The sequence below is a fragment of the Heteronotia binoei genome, chromosome 12, assembly GCF_032191835.1.
Source record: "Heteronotia binoei isolate CCM8104 ecotype False Entrance Well chromosome 12, APGP_CSIRO_Hbin_v1, whole genome shotgun sequence".
Taxonomy (NCBI): Eukaryota; Metazoa; Chordata; class Lepidosauria; order Squamata; family Gekkonidae; genus Heteronotia; species Heteronotia binoei.
The window spans coordinates 57,570,876-57,588,769 of record NC_083234.1 but is presented as its reverse complement, the minus strand read 5'-3'; the positions used below and the strand labels follow the sequence as shown (position 1 = coordinate 57,588,769).

The 17,894-nt window shown below is 45.1% G+C and overlaps 1 protein-coding gene across 5 annotated transcripts in view; it reads right to left on the bottom strand.

Moving 5' to 3' along the window:
• Nucleotides 1-4,479: 4,479 nt before the first annotated feature.
• GAPVD1 (GTPase activating protein and VPS9 domains 1) overlaps nt 4,480-17,894 on the bottom strand; it is a 52,188-nt gene continuing 38,773 nt past the window's right edge. For all 5 annotated transcript variants that reach the window (XM_060251762.1, XM_060251764.1, XM_060251761.1 and 2 more), the window contains 13 exons: nt 17,569-17,646; nt 17,065-17,426; nt 16,530-16,617; nt 15,326-15,406; nt 13,680-13,802; nt 13,426-13,555; nt 12,803-12,912; nt 11,445-11,604; nt 10,345-10,532; nt 9,554-9,767; nt 8,574-8,646; nt 7,709-7,906; nt 4,480-5,568 (listed from right to left, as the gene is read on the bottom strand). In XM_060251762.1, coding sequence (XP_060107745.1) covers nt 5,428-5,568; nt 7,709-7,906; nt 8,574-8,646; nt 9,554-9,767; nt 10,345-10,532; nt 11,445-11,604; nt 12,803-12,912; nt 13,426-13,555; nt 13,680-13,802; nt 15,326-15,406; nt 16,530-16,617; nt 17,065-17,426; nt 17,569-17,646 — 1,946 coding nt within the window. In that variant the 3' untranslated portion in view covers nt 4,480-5,427. The remainder of the gene's footprint in view (nt 5,569-7,708; nt 7,907-8,573; nt 8,647-9,553; nt 9,768-10,344; nt 10,533-11,444; nt 11,605-12,802; nt 12,913-13,425; nt 13,556-13,679; nt 13,803-15,325; nt 15,407-16,529; nt 16,618-17,064; nt 17,427-17,568; nt 17,647-17,894) is intronic.

The window sequence follows — 17,894 nt, the reverse complement described above, 5'->3', positions numbered from 1 at the left end:
TAAAAATATGGAGCAGAGGTCCATCAGTGGCTATTAGGCACAGTGTGTGTGTGTATATATATATATTTGGCCGCTGTGTGACACAGAGCGTTGGACTGGATGGGCCATTGGCCTGATCTAACATGGCTTCTCTTATGTTCTTATCTTCCTTCATTTATTTTTAATTTGTGAACTAGATGTGTTTGTTCTGAATACTGGTTCTGATTAGGTATTGCTGAATTTTAATTTTTAAAACTTAAATCTGCATGCATCTGCAGAGGAATCAAACAGTTGCTGCCCAGAAAAAGCATGTGTGATTGCTTTTCACATTGTGCTGGCAGAATGGCATGAGAGACCACATTTCAGAAGAGGTTCTCTCTTCTCCTGCAGAAGAGTTGGTGCCTTGGAGAATGCATTTAAAGTTAAAGTTGCTTTCTTTCCACCTCTCCCTCCATCCATCCATCCATTTGCCTGCCTGCATGTCTTCCGCCTCTCAAACATCTGACATTCATGTCTTCCAGCTCTCAGACAGATGATGTCTATTCTACGTGGCTCTTACATTAAGCAGGTTTGGCCACCCCTGCTCTAGGCTGTTTTAACATCCCAATCCATCCTTGCCCTCCTGTGGAGACACAGAGGAATGCCTTCATTGCTTTTCCCTAAGCACTTTTAAATTAAATCTGCTGCACAATTAGTCAGAGACAACTTTTGAATGGCTCAACAATTTTCAGACTAACTGGTTCCCTGAAACCCTGATTATGAATGGAAATATTTTGCTCTTGCTTGTTACAGTGAAAACACATAATATGAAACAAGAGAGGCAGGAGCAAAGGGGAAAGGCCAGTTTGCTCTGTATCAAAATGCTACTTTTTGTATAAGTACTTTTAAACCAATAAAAGCCACAGTATAAATTTGTTGGCAGAATAATTAACACAGCAATGGTGCACAACCTGATTCAAGAGTAGATAAAGGTTTATTTAGGAATTAACATACTTGATCTATCTATCTCTAGCTGAGAGGGGGGTTAGGACTGAGTGTGGCACTTCTGAGAACAAGGCAGAAATTGCCCTGAGAGCAGCAGTCTGGAGACAGACAAGGAATGACAGTTAACGGGAGAGAAGGTGCTGCTAACCTCACTATCCCATCTAATTGTCTTCTTGCTGCCCCCTGCAGGGTCCTCTTCTCTTCTTTGTACACCAGACACTGCCTTTCCCAACATTAATATTGGATTTTTCTCCTCCATTTTCTTGAACCTGAATTCCCCCTTCATGATTAATTTGCATTGCCACCTGTGTTACCTCCAAGCTGAGTTAGGGTGAACTAGCTCACAGATTTTTAGCCTCCAGCTCATACATTTTAGTCTTTGTTCAGGACCGATGGCCCCAGAGCACAATAATTTATGCAGTAGCTCAAAACTTTAATGCCAGCGGCTCACAAAGTAGAATTGTTGCTCACAAGACTCTGCAGCTTAGAAGGAACATTGATTGCCATGGGCAACAACAGAAGGCCATCCCCTTGACCTTTACCCAACCCCTGGTCCTGCACATTTCCTATGGATTGTGATTTTGCATGGGGTGAGAAAGTTGCATGGGGTGCTTTAGTTACTGAATTCTATTGAAGATCTAATGTTTATAGCTCCATATTGTTAATGTTAATTTTAATATAATCTGTAAATTGTTTTAACCATGATTTTATAAATATAACTTGATGTATAATGTATTTTTATGCTGTGAGCCGCCCTGAGCCTGCCTTGGCGGGGAGGGCGGGATAGAAATATAAAGTTATTATTATTATTACCCTGTGCCAAATCCCGGAGAACAGCCTTCTCCTCCCTGCCCCAGCTGTTTTCTAGAACAGAATAGAATCTGCTGATATGAAAAGACCTCTCTGCTACCTGAGCTGCTGCAGTCTGAGCAGACAATACTGACTTTGATGGACTGAGGGTCTGATTCACTCAGGCAGCTTCAGGTGTACTTTGTATTTTCTTCTCTGGAAATATCAAAACCAGCACTTAAAGAAACCCCCTCCTCACCACAAGTCAGACCTGAGCAATCTACTGCTGGTATGAGCTTTCCCTTGGAAGTTCTGGACATGTGGCAGGCAGTGTTCCCTCTAAGATGTTAGTATGAGCTAGCTCACAATTTTTTTAGCCTTTGGCTCACACATTTTTGTCTTAGCTCAGGAAAAATGGCCCCGAAGTAATTTATGCAGCAGCTCATAATTTTATTGCCAGTAGCTCACAACTTTATTCCAGTAGCTCACAAAAGGACTCCACAGCTTAGAGGGAACACTGGTGGCAGGGCTCCCCCGTGACAGGTTCCTCCACCCAGGTTTGGTTTCAAACAGGCAGGTTGAGTTCATCAGCTCAGGACCGGTGGGGTGGGGGGCAGAAGGGGGTTCCTTGTGGTTTCTACAGAGGCCAGCCTAATTCTGCTGCATCTTTTGAAGGTAGTGCACATCACGCTAGAAGACCTGCACTTACTTGGGAACTCCAAGGAAGGGAAAGAGTAGCCCTTGTGCAAGAAGTGACAGCTGAGAGCTACAGAATGCCCACACTCCCTGCCCATAAACTAGCACCATGGCAGGAACAGTCTGGCCCTCTAGCATATCTCAAGCCACAAAGCTATAGGAGTTTATCTATTCTGTTAGAATGCAGTACAAAATGTACAAAATGTGTGATCTTTGGTAATGTCTGGATTTTTAAAAATTTGTATTTGTTCAGGGTATTCACCACAATCCTTGTCACAATATCCAGACAGGGCCTGCTTGGAACTGCGTGACCTGACAAAATACAAATATGCTTTAGCTGGCCGTGAGTATGCTGTAAGCCAGCAATGTTTCTAGGTCGAAAGTGTTTCTTTTCAGCTCTGTTTCTCCAAAGGTGTGAGATTATCATGCCAGGTTATAACAATCCAATTTACATCACCGAGTAGTCTCATAAGGACAATGGGAACTGGATTGCTATGAACTAGGCATTACATTCTACCTCCCTTGCTACTAAAGAACACTCAACTGTAGTGGGCTCAGAGAAGCTTGTGGATGTCAGCCTGCCTCATTTTCCTATTCTGAGGAGAGCATCTATTCCAGAGTGGGTCCTCTGTAATCTGCAGGACTTGCTTCCATTAGATGGCCCTTTTAACAGCATCACTTCACTTACTCTGCTTCATGAAAAAGGAAACGTGCATACATGTTAAGCTGATTGTAAAGACAGAACAGCTTTATAAGCCCAATTACTAGCTCAAAAGGCATTTCATAGCAGTTTTGTGGCATATCAGGGGTCAGAGAGACAACATGTCAACTCGCTTCCAGTTCAGCAGCAGTTCACATCAGTCCCCAAGAAAAATCCAAATAAAAAAACCATGTGATCTCTTTCTTAGGGCCAACCAGACCATCACTAAAATTGCATGCAGACTTCTGAGTTCTCTAGAAGTGTTCCTCAGAAAGGACACTGAAAGGTTGGGGGGGGGGGGTGTCCAGGCCGCATATTTAAGGCCTCAGCTGTGCCTTGTGCAGAATGTGCAGCGACTTGAACCCGTTAGGTGCCATGTGCTGCTGATACCAAGTGGTGTCTGGGATGAAGGAGGGGGGAGAAAATGGCAGCTTTCAATGGAAAATTATAAAATGAAAAAAGTACCAACAAGATCAGAATAGTTTATGATCAAGTTATATAATTGCCTAAAGTGTGTTGAAGTTCTACAGATGGTGGACTGTATTTCTAACAGTGCTGGAATTTTTTGGTATGCTACAACTGATGATATGGAATCAGTCTGTAAAACAGAGAACTGGTTATGAGAAATTTATTGAATAAAAATTATATATTTAAAAAAAGAAAATAGGGAAGTCGATACTTGACCAAATGTGTCTCTGGCTCCAAACGGAACCTATGAAGGCTGAGCAGCAGAGGGGAAAATGGAGTTGTTATATTAAGGAAGCTGGAGATTAACTGGGACCATTTCCTCCAACCAAGTTTGCAGTGTGTTGTGTAGAAAATACAGACAGTTGGCCTTAAGAAGCAATTTCCTCACTCCATTTTTTTTTTAAATCCAACTTCTAGTTTGATGAAGAGTTCAGAGCACATACTATTCCGTAATAGCTTGGGCTTAGATTTTTCCAGTGCACAAAAATCTCCCTGCTTGGTTACCTGGAATTCACAACAAGCAATCAGGTAAATTGCTATTTTGCAATGCTACATGAAAACAAATGAGTCAATTAACTGGGGCCCCCTCCTGCCTTTCACACTGGAGAGAGATCAGAGACTTGGACAGAAAATAGGCAATGTTGCCCTATTTCTAATAAGCCAAAGGCAAATGTTAGTCTGGGTTCAAGGCTCTTAATGATCACATAGGAGGGGCAGGTAAAAGATGATCCAATGATATGAATTATTAAATTCCTGGCTTTGCTGCTCCTTTAGTGAAAGCAGGGGAAAGCATACTAGGTACAAAACAGTAAACCCAACAGTGATGAACACAAAAAGAACAAAGAAAGGACGTCACTAAAACCCCTGGCGTACGTATTTAATATGAATAATCAAAATATATATTACAGTTTCTGGTTTCATAGGGAAAATTCTGTTGGGGGGTTTGTACAGTATACACAGTATTTCAGAAAGAAAAACAAAATGTATTGACGCTTTTTTAAAATATCTTTTTTCAAAGTCCCTTCTCTTTCTAGAAAGCCAAAACCTCACCAATTCCGTGCAATAAAGGAATACTCTAATGCCCTGTCCAAAACTTATAAAGAAGGAAAAAAAGTAAGTTTGCTAATGAGAAAGCTCTGCGAATAATTTCCAGTTTTAGTTCAAGTTCCATAAGCTTTGATATTGTAATAAATACTCTGGCTTGCCCCTATCCCACCCCCCAAATATGCAGAGGCTAACAAGGCCAAACTGTGGCAGAAACTGATTAAAATAAAATCATGGTTATCTATGTACACAGCTTCTGTGTCTGAAGCTCACCCTCCACCCAGCGGCAAGCTATCCAAGGAAAGATGCAATGTGCTAAATGTGGATTGTTAGAAAGTGCTTGCCTTCGAAGTTAAAAACCAAAGCTTCAAAGAAAGGAAAAGAAAAGAAAAACTGAATGTGAATTGGAAGTGTTAGAAAAAGACGTCTACAAGACATTTGTGGCAGCAAAAGGCCTGGAGGCTCCAGAATGTCTATAAATCATGGTCCCTTTTAATTGTGATTGGACACAGTGCTAAGTTTCTCAAGAGAGGAGTGAGAGGGAGGAGAGAAAGATAAAACACCACCAAACCATTACCCCAAACCTCCCTATTGAAACTAGTATGATTAGTAAAGGTTTGTTTTAAAATGCCTGTACAGAAATTTACACTCGGAAGTCTCTTTTTTCCCCACACCTGTAGCCAGGGAAGGGTGGGAGGGCACAGGTGACATACATTCTTAGAGGTCCTTCTCAGTGGAAGCCCCATTCGGCAAGATGCTGGCTTGGATCACTTGCGGTCATCAATGGTTTTTATGAACTCCACGGCCGCCGTGAACTGCATCCACCAATACGATTCTTCTCCAGTTAAGCAGTTGGCATAGAAACTGCTGATGTACTGGACAGTGGACAGCAAGCAAGGTGGGTTGGCCTTGGAGGAGAGAAGAAGCAGGTATACATCACAAGGACTAAACAAGCTTGCTGAAAATACAACTTAAGAAACAAAAACCCAACCTTCTTCATCAAAATAAAAAGGGGAGAGGGGGTGGCAAGACCAGGGTTCATGTGTTAAAAAGAGGGAGATTCGCTTGAATCTGAGTGATGCATTCAAACGTCATGATAAATTATTGCTTATTCAAATGGTGGTTAGTTGTATAATACCTGAATATAGGAGGGCCAGCACCATCAGAGTTTGTGGGCTGGACACCAAGCCTGGATTTCAGACCATGGTTTGCAGCTGGTCTGTTAGCCGCTAGGGGTATGCTCTCAGCATAAAACGAGCTGAAAAATACCAGAAAAATATGTATTTTTCAGGTACCTTTTCAGCCAGTTACTGAGTGAGCTATTGATTTGGCTATCAAAAACCGGCTGCACTAAAAAGGACTGCTGGATAGCTTCAGTTAAAGGGCATTTAAAAGGCTCTCAATTCTTTTCAATGCTTTTAAGGCATCTAAAGGGACTGCAAGCCCTTTAAATGCCTTCAGAGGTCACTAATGCAGAGTCAGATGGCTTGGAGATGACATTTAAAGGTACCCCAGTCCTTTAAAATGCTTCCCACCACACACACTGGAAACAATGGAGGATGGGGGCACTTTCTTCTGGGGCCCACAAAATTGGACTCCCTGGTCCAATCTTTTTGAAACTTGGAGGGGAATGTTGAGGAGAGACACCAGCAGCCATGCTGCAAATCTGGGGCCTCTATCTCAAAAACAGCCTCCCAAGGCCTTGATACCCCCAAGATCATTTGGAGTACTCATTTGGAGTACTGTGTACAATTCTGGTCACCGCACCTCAAAAAAGATATTATAACATTGGAAACAGTGCAGAAAAGGGCAACTAGAATGATTAAAGGGTTGAAACACTTCCCCTATGAAGAAAGGTTAAAACGCTTGGGCCTCTTTAGCTTGATAGAGGTTCACAAGATTATGCATGGCGTAGAGAAGGTAGAGAAATAAGTACTTTTCTCCCTTTCTCACAATACGAGAACTCGTGGACATTCAATGAAATTGCTGAGCAGTCGGGTTAGAACTGATAAAAGGAAGGACTTCTTCACCCAAAGGGTGATTAACACGTGGAATTCACTGCCACAGGAGGTGGTGGCAGCTACAAGTATAGACAGCTTCAAGAGGGGATTGGATAAGCATATGGAGCAGAGGTCCATCAGTGGCTATTAGCCACAGCGTATTGTTGGAACTCTGTCTGGGGCAGTGATGCTCTGTATTCTTGGTGCTTGTGGGGGGGCGTCCAGTGGGAGGACTTCTAGCCCCACTGGTGGGCGTCCTGATGGCACCTGGGTTTTTTGGCCACTGTGTGACACAGTGTTGGACTGGATGGGCCACTGGCCTGATCCAACATGGCTTCTCTTATGTTCTTAAGATCAATTCTCCATTATAGCCTATGAGGACCATTGACTATAATGGTCCCCTGTCCTCCCAGCTACTGGTATTTCAAGGAAGTCTCCCATCCAAATACTAATTACTGTCAACCCTGCTTAGCTTCTGAGATCAGGCTTGTCTGGGCTATCCAGGACAGAGCCAAACAGCCGCTTTGAGTGGCATCACCCTGTGTGAACATCTGGTCATAAAAACAGCAGCAAAGGAAGATTGTCCTCCCAACTGATGGGTGGAGAGGAGAGCCAGAAGCAGGCAAACTGGTGCCTCTCACCAATATCATCATCATCTTCTTCTGGCAGGTTAAACCAGAAGTGCCTGCATAAATCTGTGCTTAAACAAGCCACAGTTCTTTATAGATTTCTGAATGCAGCAGGTCGTCAGCTATTCATTATAGTATTTATTGTAACAGGGTCAGCAAATAACTGCTGTTTCATGTGTCCCTGCACTAAACTGGCAACTGCCATAGATAAGAGCCCCTTCCCCAATTACACTCGAGCCTGGAGAAGATCGCTTGGGAGGAGGCTACAATTTACTCTTGCAGGTTTTGGGCAGGAAAGCTGAGCCTACCATCTTTTCAACAATGCCCTGAAAAAGTCTGCCCCCTGCTGAAGGGAGGGCAAAACCACATTTCTGGCCAGGGCTTTAAAATGAGGGGCGGGAGAGCAGAAGCACACTTACCTTTATGAGCACGAACACAAGGACAGGAACAAAATCATCTGCCCCAGGGACCGAGTCTTCATTAGCCAGGCTCAACAGGTTCATGATGGTGGAGCACATTCTCAAGATGCACTGCAGCTTATCCCGAGGGGTCTTATAGGCGCTAATTGTGCGGATCTCAGACTGTGCCGATGGCCAAGGAGCTTCCCGAAGATAGACCTACAAAGGAAGGAAGGAACACTCTTTAATCCACAGTTGCTCATGCTTAATTGCAGCAACACTTGGCTACTGCAAGGTGCTCTGTGCGGGGCTGTCTATAGATCTAGCTTCAGTTCCACTGGAGCTAAGAGGTGAAGACAAAGTGGGCAAAACTGGGAAACTGCATCCTTGACCTTGGGGGAGGGCAGAACCATGGCAGTAAATAAAGGTCGCTGGCTGGGTTGGCTAAGGAGAGGCAGAGGCAGCCAAAATCTCTGCAAGGTGAAAGCAGGCTCCATTCTTGCTGAGCTCATTCCTCTTTTGGAGCTTGAGAGACAAATTAAGTGGGAGGGCATCTAGTAATTCCGGCATCTTCCCTCCCTCCCCACCCCAAGATGGTAAGCCTGCATGCTTCAGGACTGCAAGCTGGGGCTCACATGATGGAATACTTCATTCAAAAACAAATAAAAGGATTCCCCTTATACAGAAAGCTGGAGCACAGGGTTCCAGAGAGGTGTCTTCCCCATCACACAAGAAATTCATGACAGAAATCTCATACAGGTGGGAGAACATTCAGTCCTGTGAGCCCCCCAATCTTCAGCCTGAAGTGGTTCAGTCCAGGCCCAAGTTTACTGTGAGAATGAGGTCTCATGGACTGTACCCCACTGAGAACCTCGTAGTAGTTTACCTCTGGTATCTGAAGTGCTTTGTGGTTTGCGCTTACTACTTTTGATAGTCTCTGGATGTGCTCATGGAGAAGCCTAGAAACCAAAAGGTGGGGGGGGGGGGGGGAAGGAGACAAAAATCTGGTAAGGACCACTGTCCCCATAAAGGAGGTTCTTCATGCATCTACGGTTCTCCCAAATACTCCACTTTCAACACCCATCCCTTTTAAGCAAACTCCATATTCCTTACATACACCCCCTCCCCCCCAAAAAAAAAACTGGAGGTAATAATAAGCATTAGCTATGATGGCTAAGGGAAACCTCGGTGTTTGAGGCAGCCTGTGTCTGAAGATTAGGGAAAGGCCTCGAGCCTCTTCCAGATGCCTCCTAGGGCACCTGGATGACCACTGTGGAAAACAGAACGCTGTATTAGATTTGACCCCTCAAAGCTCTTGTAGTGCTACCAATCTACAGAAGATTTGTAATGAATCAAATTTCGTGTGATCAATTTAATTTTTTAAAAAACATTTTTACAGACTGCAAAGGCTCCAAGGAAGGGCCTTTCGGAGGATTCTGAAGGGAAAGAACAGTCCCTCTTCAAGTGCACTGCCTGACATCATGGACAGCCCAGAAGACAAAACCGTTCAGCTTTTTTGCCTCAAAGCTGGCATGGGGAGGTAGTCTAACCACCTTCAGTTTTCTCTTGTCAGTTCCAAAGGCAGCGTTGCAGCAGAGTTCTCTTATCCATAATTATAAAGACTCAGCCAATTAAATACAACAACAAAGCCATTAAAACTCCGAGCCCTAACAAAAAAGCCACCCAATTCAAAACAAAAATGCTAAAGTGAACAAATGTGTATGCAAAGCTTATCAGCACAGCAGCGCAGAAGGAAATTAAAAGCAACTGAATACAAACTCCAGGCAGCCTGGCAACAGAAGAGACCACCGCAGAGAGGACTGTTCTTAAAGTGTAAGCCACTCTGCCAAGGCATGTTTTACTCACTGGTCACGCAAGATGTCCCCATCCTGGTTAGGGTAAAAGGCCAGCTTGAAAATGCGGTTCATGACGCTGCGCTCAATGGCCAGCTGGGCATCTTGAAGCTGCTCCTCGCTGGCGTTCTGCCAGATGACATCCTGGGCCATCGCCCCATACAGGAACTGGAGGAAGTCTTCCACCTGGGCAGTTTTGTCATCTGCTGCAGTCAGCTTCTGGAAATCTTCAGCCACAGAACAGAGTGGAGGAACTGCTGTCTTGCAGGGGCACCCCCCTCACCCCTCTTCAATTCCTGAAATTTCTCAGTGCCCTCTCAAATCTACAACTCCCACAGTACCACCAGCAAAGCTGCAATGGGGCATCCACATTGCCAGATTTAACCATTAAGTTGCACTATGGTTGCAAAAGCACTCCCTTCCCTGGGCCAAGGACACTTCCAGAGGGTTACAATTGGATCTTAAGAAGTCCCCTCTGTATCTTCTGCCATGTCTTTCCTCAGCTCCCTGTGACATCAGGCAAGTTCAGCCAATGGGAGCAAGGTTATGCTTCTGAATCTGCCAAATCAGAAGCAGAACAGCCCATCCAGTCGCTGCCAAGGCTCAACAACCCCAGCAGATCTGCCACTAGCACACCAGAAAGTGAAATTTGTTGTGCTTTTTTCCCAAAGACCTCGGGCAGGCAGGTGCACACAGTACATCCCCAGCCACCTGGAAGCTTTAGGAGGTGAACAGATAACTGAATCCAAGTCTCTCCAGCCCCAAACCTGATGCTACTCAGATTGATCGCTGCAGGGGGTTTACCTTGAATGAACTCTCTGATCTTCAGCTCTTTGCTCTCCAAAAGCAGCCGCACACACACAGTGGTGAAGTACCGGTTGGCCACCTCTTTGTCGCGCAGGACCCTCTGCAGGAGCCTTTCCAGGTGAGCCTGGGTCGTCTGCAGGCCTTGGCGGCACCGAGTTAGGTATGTAAAGTATGGGCCTCTTTTCCTGGGAAGAAGAAAGCATGCTCTTCAGGGTAGACCTCAGATTGGTTAGAGTCGTCCTGGTTACGGGCCAGACTCAGGGGTGAGGAATTCAACTGGAGTTGCTGCAGTGGGGGTCTCTTCCCTGCTGTACACCTGTCAGCATTTTCCTATCGGGAAGAACTGCAGCTGGTGCCGGTCCAACAAAGCTGGAAGGAAGGTGCTACTCTCTATGGCCCCCTTGAAACCTGCATGCAGCCTGTTGTCCTCAACCGCCCTGAGAGCAATCTGAGGTTTGTAAGTGGCCAGAAGCTCAATTAGCGGATCATTTATATAGGAAGTCTTGGCAGCACAGGCTGGGTAGGCCTTATCTATCCTTGGAATCAGTTCTTGAGGTGAGGTCACTCCTCCAGTTACCAATAAAAGCCACAGACACAGGTGCCCAAATGTTTCCCATGAGTTATTATCACTTCCTATCTGCAAGCAGAGCCAGCCATTAAGAAAGCAGAATATGAGTTTTAAAAAATTAATAGGATACATAGACTCAAGCTGCCCCAACCCCTCGGGAGAGAGCAAACTTTTCTTAACAGGGGAGAAAGGCAGCAAGACACTCATCTCACCATTTACCTCACAGACTGTGCAACAGTCAGCTTCAATAAAGTCACGAAGCAACCAGGCAGCCAGTGCAGACTGGCCAGCATAGAAGTTACACAGGTTCTGTCCCCAGCAGGTGCATTTTGCACCAGCTGAAACTGCCAAGCAGTCTTCAAGGGCAGCCTGAGAAGCACCAAATCACACTGGCTCTCTATCAAAGTAAAGCCTTACTAAGGAGGAATTCTAAAGCACAAGAAACAGCACTGCAATTCTGCCCCAGACTGGAAATATATGGACACAAACGACACCTGGTGCTCTGACAGAGGGAGGCAGTAGAGGTTACCTGTAATCCTCAGCAATAGAAGCCAGCAGTTTGCGGCAGGTCCTGTTGTCGAAGCGACCAACGCAGCGCATAGTCTCCTGGAGCTGGGCCATCAGGTTCTTGTCTTGAAGGTTGATAGCTTCTGCCAACTGAACTTTTAGGAAGCACACAATTTCGTTGTCTGAAGTTTTAAAAAGAGGACGGAAGAGAAAGTTGGAAAAAGAAAAAAAGTGTTCTGATATCTCAGGATTCCTGCTTCCGCAGAACAAGAATTCAGTGAAAATGCCAGCCCCCCTCTGGGATCAAAAGGTGGACTCTCTCCATCTGTCCCCACTCCCCCCAGGTTACCTAGAGCTTCACATCAGAGACTGCCACAACTGGACTCCATGAACAGGTCTATGCTCCATACACAAGTCCTACCTAGTCATACTATTTGCCATGGAATTTTCTGCAGAAAAGATCTGAGAGCATTTTATTTCTCTAGTTCAACATAGTCAATTTATTCCTAACTACTTTATTCCTGAGCTGCTTTATTCTTCCGTGAGGCAGAGATCAGAAATGGGAAGCGACTCCATGTCCAAGGGCTTTCTCTGTACACTCTGCAATGAAGCACAAGGCTCAGCTACAAGTTCAGAATTTGAACATGAACATATGAACATATGAAGCTGCCTTATACTGAATCAGAGCCTTGGTCCATCAAAGTCAGTATTGTCTACTCAGACTGGCAGTGGCTCTCCAGGGTCTCAAGCTGAGGTTTTTCACACCTCTTTGCCTGGACCCTTTTTTGGAGATGCCAGGGATTGAACCTGGGACCTTCTGCTTACCAAGCAGATGCTCTACCACTGAGCCATTGTCCCTCCCTAATTTGACACTGGATGCTCAATTCAACCTCCCAGAAATATCTATTCACATTTTTAAAAACAAGTTTCTAGACCACATAGCATGAAAAAGCAGGAGGGCAACATTGGGTGAGATCTCAGAAGCTAGTTAGGGCCAATTCACAGCAGAGCTAATCAGAACTGCAGCACAAGTATGTACCAAAAGGCTGCCTGATGAAGCTGTGCATGATGCACTGCTCTCACCTTCTTCTGTCCACTGGTGCTGGGTAACCCTAATATGGCTTTATGTTGAGCAAGACTAAACAAACCCATCAGTCTCGATACACAGATCCAGAACAATTTTCTATTACTGCTCTGCGCTCTCCCTCTTCCATGCCCAGATCAGTGACGCATGTAGGAACATAAGGGACAGGTTGTACTCTTATTGTACAAAGGTAACCCCTTCTTGGGTACAAAAGTGCAGTGTGTCTCCAGTTCTGATTCAGGACAAAATGCAAAGGTGCACTTCAGCTACCAAAGGACAGAGATCAAAGGATTTACCTTCAGGGTCTGTATGATCAGGGAGCCCATTCCGGGTTGAGTGAGACAACATGGGGAAGGCAACAGAATCTGCTGAACAGAGCGCAAGCCGCAATTTCTTCTTGGCATCCCTGTATAAGACAGTGTCAAAAAGAACATCTACTGGTCAGTTATAGAGCCATCCAAAAATTAATTTGAGCCAAACAAAACACCCTACTTCTACCTCGGTAGGAAGGAAGTTACTTCCTGAACAACATGCTCAAAAACAATTGGTCCTTTTTGCACTCCAAGTTTGCAACAGAACAGCAAGGACACATTAAGAGAGTAACCATCACGCAAGATGACTCCTGATTCATGGAAGGCACTAGCCTTCAAGATGGTGAAAGAGCTGGGAAAACATGTTGCGAGTTCTACCTTCCACCAGCAGAGGGCACCTGAGCAGAACTCCAAAGTCAGAGGATGGTGCTCAACACATGGCTGTCCTCACTCCCTAATTCTGTGTCCCTGCTTCTACATAGCCATAGCCCCTTTGCCAGGTTTCCAGGGGTAGAAGTCTCTGCCGGACTTTGGATCTAACCTTCCTCTGCCCTTCCTCTTCTAGCCTTCTCTTCCTCCATCTCTGTCTGCCCATGTCTCACGGTTACCTGTAGGAGAAAGCAGAATCCTGAGGTTGAGCTACTTGACTAGCAGAATCTGGGAGGTCATCTGCAGACATGTTTTGCAAAGTGTCATCGCGTGGAGAATCGTGGATGCTTTCGCCATCTCCAATAGCATCTAAACAAATCAGCACACGAACACACGTATTTGAGCTTTGAATGGTTAGCTGTCTCTCATTTACAGACGGTAGCAGCCACTCTTCTCCTTGCGAGAAGTGTGGGTGGCCAGTCCCGACTCTCACCTGTGCTATCATAACTCACTGCAGCCCCTTCATTAGGGCTGGTCCTCTTAATTGCATTTCTGTACTTGTCCAGGATGTCCTCTGCAGCTTGCGCTTGAGCACTCAGCCTAGGACTGGGGTCATCTAAAATGTCAAGCAAGAAAAAAAAAATCACTGGAATTAACTCATTTGTCTCATGTACTGGGTGTAAGTACAGAACTACCACTAACATGGCTGTATTTGAGAACACAGATTGTACCACCAGGGACTGAAGCCTATGTATCTATGTATGGGAGGCTATATATCTTTCCTGAACTAGACAGCTTCAGGAGCCAAGTGTTGAGGAAAGTGTCCTGCCTGGGAAGCAAACTAGATCAGAAAAGAAGCCTGGCTAATATCCAAGCTGATACAACACTCAAATTTTCTTCTATCCCTACATCAACTTCTATTCCTACAACAGATTTTGGAGCCTGATATTAGCATTCTCTGGGTGAAATAATGTAGTAAAGGCAAATTCTTTCTTCATCCTGCATTTGCTAAAACTGACATCAACATACATAATAATTCCCTAATGGGATTGGCCAAGGCCCAGCCGCCCTGGGAGGCACATGTTCTATGGTATACCATAACACAACCAAGCCAGGAAAAAAAAACCTGGATCACACCACAAGCTCACGCTGATGCTAAATGCTGCAAGACTGAATATGACAGGAAAAGGCAACAAAAATGCTCTGCAAACAAAAGGAATGTTGAGCTTCAACATCTGTGTGATTGTCGTCATACTCCCCCCCCCCAATAATTATTCTTCCGTATCTCTATTCTGGGCCTCTTTCAGGGCTTTGAGCCACCACAGACACAGGGACACACACTGGGGGGGGGGGGGGGGAGCCAGCATCTCTTTCAACTGTGGGATGGGTGGGAAAACAGAACAGGTGGGGTGAATGAATGTCACAGGTAGGGAAGTAGTGGTGTGCCAAGGGCACAGAGGCAGTAGAGGGGAAGAGGTGTTTGGAGGGGGGGGGGAGAATTTGAAGGAGGTGGGGAAGACACCAAGGGTGGGGTGGGGAGTGAATTCCTTCACTTGGGTGGGTGGGAAGATACCAAGGGGGGGGGGGCACTTGCCCAGAGCCTCTTTCTAGAGCCCAATGTATTTTTCCCCACAACGGGCCTTAGTCCTAGTGGACATATAAATCTAAAATCTGGTTTCTACAGTTAGAAAAATCAAGGGCTCCAATAATCCACGGACTCTACCACTTTGGGATGCAGCTGGGGAAGTTGTATGTTTGAATGATCACTGACGGGAGGGGGAAACAGTCTCTGCATGTAGAAACCTAGAGTGTCAGAGAGAGTTTTCTCATTCACTACTTCTCTTTGTTCAAGTTTTTTCATGGAGGAGCAAACATACTCTACCCATCCCCCAGCCACACCCTTGCAGAAATGCAGTACAGGAAAAGAGTAACTGTCCAATTTTGCTGACTGCTGTATAAATGGAATCTTCCAGTAGGAAACAGACAGATTTTATTCAAAGGCCTTCAAAATTGTTTTTTTAAAACATTACATTTTTAAATTAAGCAAACTATACTGAGTTCAATCTATGCTCAGTAACGGCAAAAACCCCCCCCCCAAATTTATTCAGGAGCTTAAAAATAACAGCATTGACTCCAAACCTTGTAGAGAGCCATATCTGTCCGGGATGAACTCATCTCTGTCCTTGTCTTGTTTTTCTTTTTTCCTAAATGGGATTGGAGCTGGAAATATTTTGGGGGAAAAGGTCAGGTTGAGCAATATTTTACTTGGAAGCTAGAGGAGATGTCAGCACAGATTTCAGACAGACAAAAACACAAGATTCCCACCCACATTACTGGGAGAAAAAGGAGAGGTCAGAAATCTCAGGGGGTGACTAAATACTAAAATCAAGTTTAGTACTTATATTAAAGCATAAGTGAGGTATGCCCATTTCAACAGACAGCTTTCCTGACAATGAACAGAAAACAATCTCCTTTCAGTGCCCAGCTGACATTTTAAAAAAATATTCAATATACTTCCTGACATACTGAACACAACACACACACTTCCACAACACACACACAAAGAAGCAATGTTGGGGTGGATTCGACCACCTTCCCAGTACCCTTCTTCCAGCCTAAGTGGCTCTTCCTCCAACAGAAGAGCCATATGTAGGAGGAAGGCTCCTTAGGTTGAAGGACATCTTCACACTTCACAAAAAGGAAAGGTGAGGTGTAAGTATTGTAGTAAATACATAGATAACTGAACTTTGTTCAGTGGAGTGGTAGAATAAGGATCCAACCCATTGTTACAGATGTACATTCTCAGTTGTCTTATCATAAATAATAAAGCTGATTTTTTAATGCCCCTAATCTATCTCTTCTCTTTCACACCGGCTTCTACACGCAATAGCTACAGCTAGCTAACTGCCAGGCTTCAATCCCCACCCCCAACAAAAAAAACACTGCAGTCAAACTCACTATGCAGGCTGTTTTCAGCCACTGTGATTAACCAGAACTTGTATCACACACCATGGTTTCTCAACATCTATAACAAATCCCTGTTGTGAGTGTGCTCTGGCTCACCTGCTTCTGGCCTCCCCAACCATGAGGATATCCTCCATAATATAGGAGGCCACAAAGAACAATGTTACACAACCTCCTGTGGTCTGTGATCCAGATCACAACACCACAAGTACAGATTGTGGTACGCTAGGCCTCCCTGAGCCTGCTTTGGTGGGGAGGACGGGATATAAATCCAATAAAATAAATACACAAACTACAACTCAAGTGTAAACAAAGGCAAAGGATTTTAAAGCAAGTTCTGCATAAAGCTGACACACAGATCTGATCTCTAACACCTCACCTTTGGGCATAGCCGAAACAAAACGCTTTCTCCACCACGGTTTGTTCCTGTCAGATTTCTCATCATCGCTGTCTTTCCGGTCCTCAGCCTGTTGGAAGAAGCACACATTTCCTCTTTCTTCTTCAGACTTCACTTTTCTCTTTTTTTTTTTTTGCAAAGTAATATTTTTGCATGTCTCAGAAAGCTCCCTTTAAACACAGAAAAGGCTACCTTGTTCACAGGTGGTCCTGGTCACTACCCCATTGATAGACTATCAAAAAGGAGTAATTATATGCAAAGCTGAGATTCGTAGGATACTGGATTCTGCAGCCAATACCACGTTCTGTGGCTTTGCTGCACTCCCCCCCAAGTCTCCCAAAATGCACTCAGCTTAAAGGGCAACCCTGGATGGACTCCACTCTAACAGGAGGACAGCCTCATAGATACAAACATTTATGCAGCCGTGCCTGCTGCTGAAAAACAATTTATCAAGGAAGCAGTCAAAATAAAGCAAAAACCTATTGCAGACTCAGCTGGGGCCAGTGTTTTCTCTTACCTCTCCTCTACAGAAGTCTTTGCTGGGAGAGGAGGAAGAGGACTGAGATGCAGTCACCAAAGCAGCTCCCCCCATACTGCCAGAGGGCACAGGAAGTTCTCTCTCTTCATTACCGGCGCGTCTGTTCCAGCCAGGATCACTCATGGGCCGCCGAGATGACGAAACAATATCAGAGCTTCTGCTGCGCACAAGCCTCTCTGGGTAGGAATGTCGCTGCTTGAACGCCTCTGAGTCTATGAGCATTGCAGTATGGGAGCTAAAGTTGGGCAGACGGGCTTCGTTGCCACCTAGCGTTCCTTCCAGGATCGGGGGATCTGGAGGAGGGTGTGAAGGTCTCGCATAGTGCACTTTAGGCCTCACCACTGTTGGACAAAACGCAGGTTTCAGATTACGCAAAACTTTATGCTCACCACTATTCTTCTTGTAAGCAAAATATGAAGGTGTTTTGTGGCTATGAAGAGAACTGGCACTCCAGATAATAATAATAATAATGCTGGAAGTTACCTTCATGTGATGCCAAGGGGTCAAACATGGCAAGCAAGGAATCCACCTGAGAAGGGGGAGAGGTCAGCTGGCTGGCACCTGCAGTGTGGAGAAATGGGTCAGAAAGCACCACAAGCATATTTGCTGATGAGGCCATGTAGGAGGTCAAGAACTTCCAGACCTGGATTATATTTGGAAGTCAGCAGTCTGGCACCTGCCCCCATTTATCACTAGAAAAAGTCAGAGAAAGGGGGACCTAAAAAGGCAGGAGAACCAGAACTTAGCAGACAAGCATGGTTTCCATGCTAAAGAAAGGTAAGCTTGGGGACTGCAAGCAATCAGTCCTC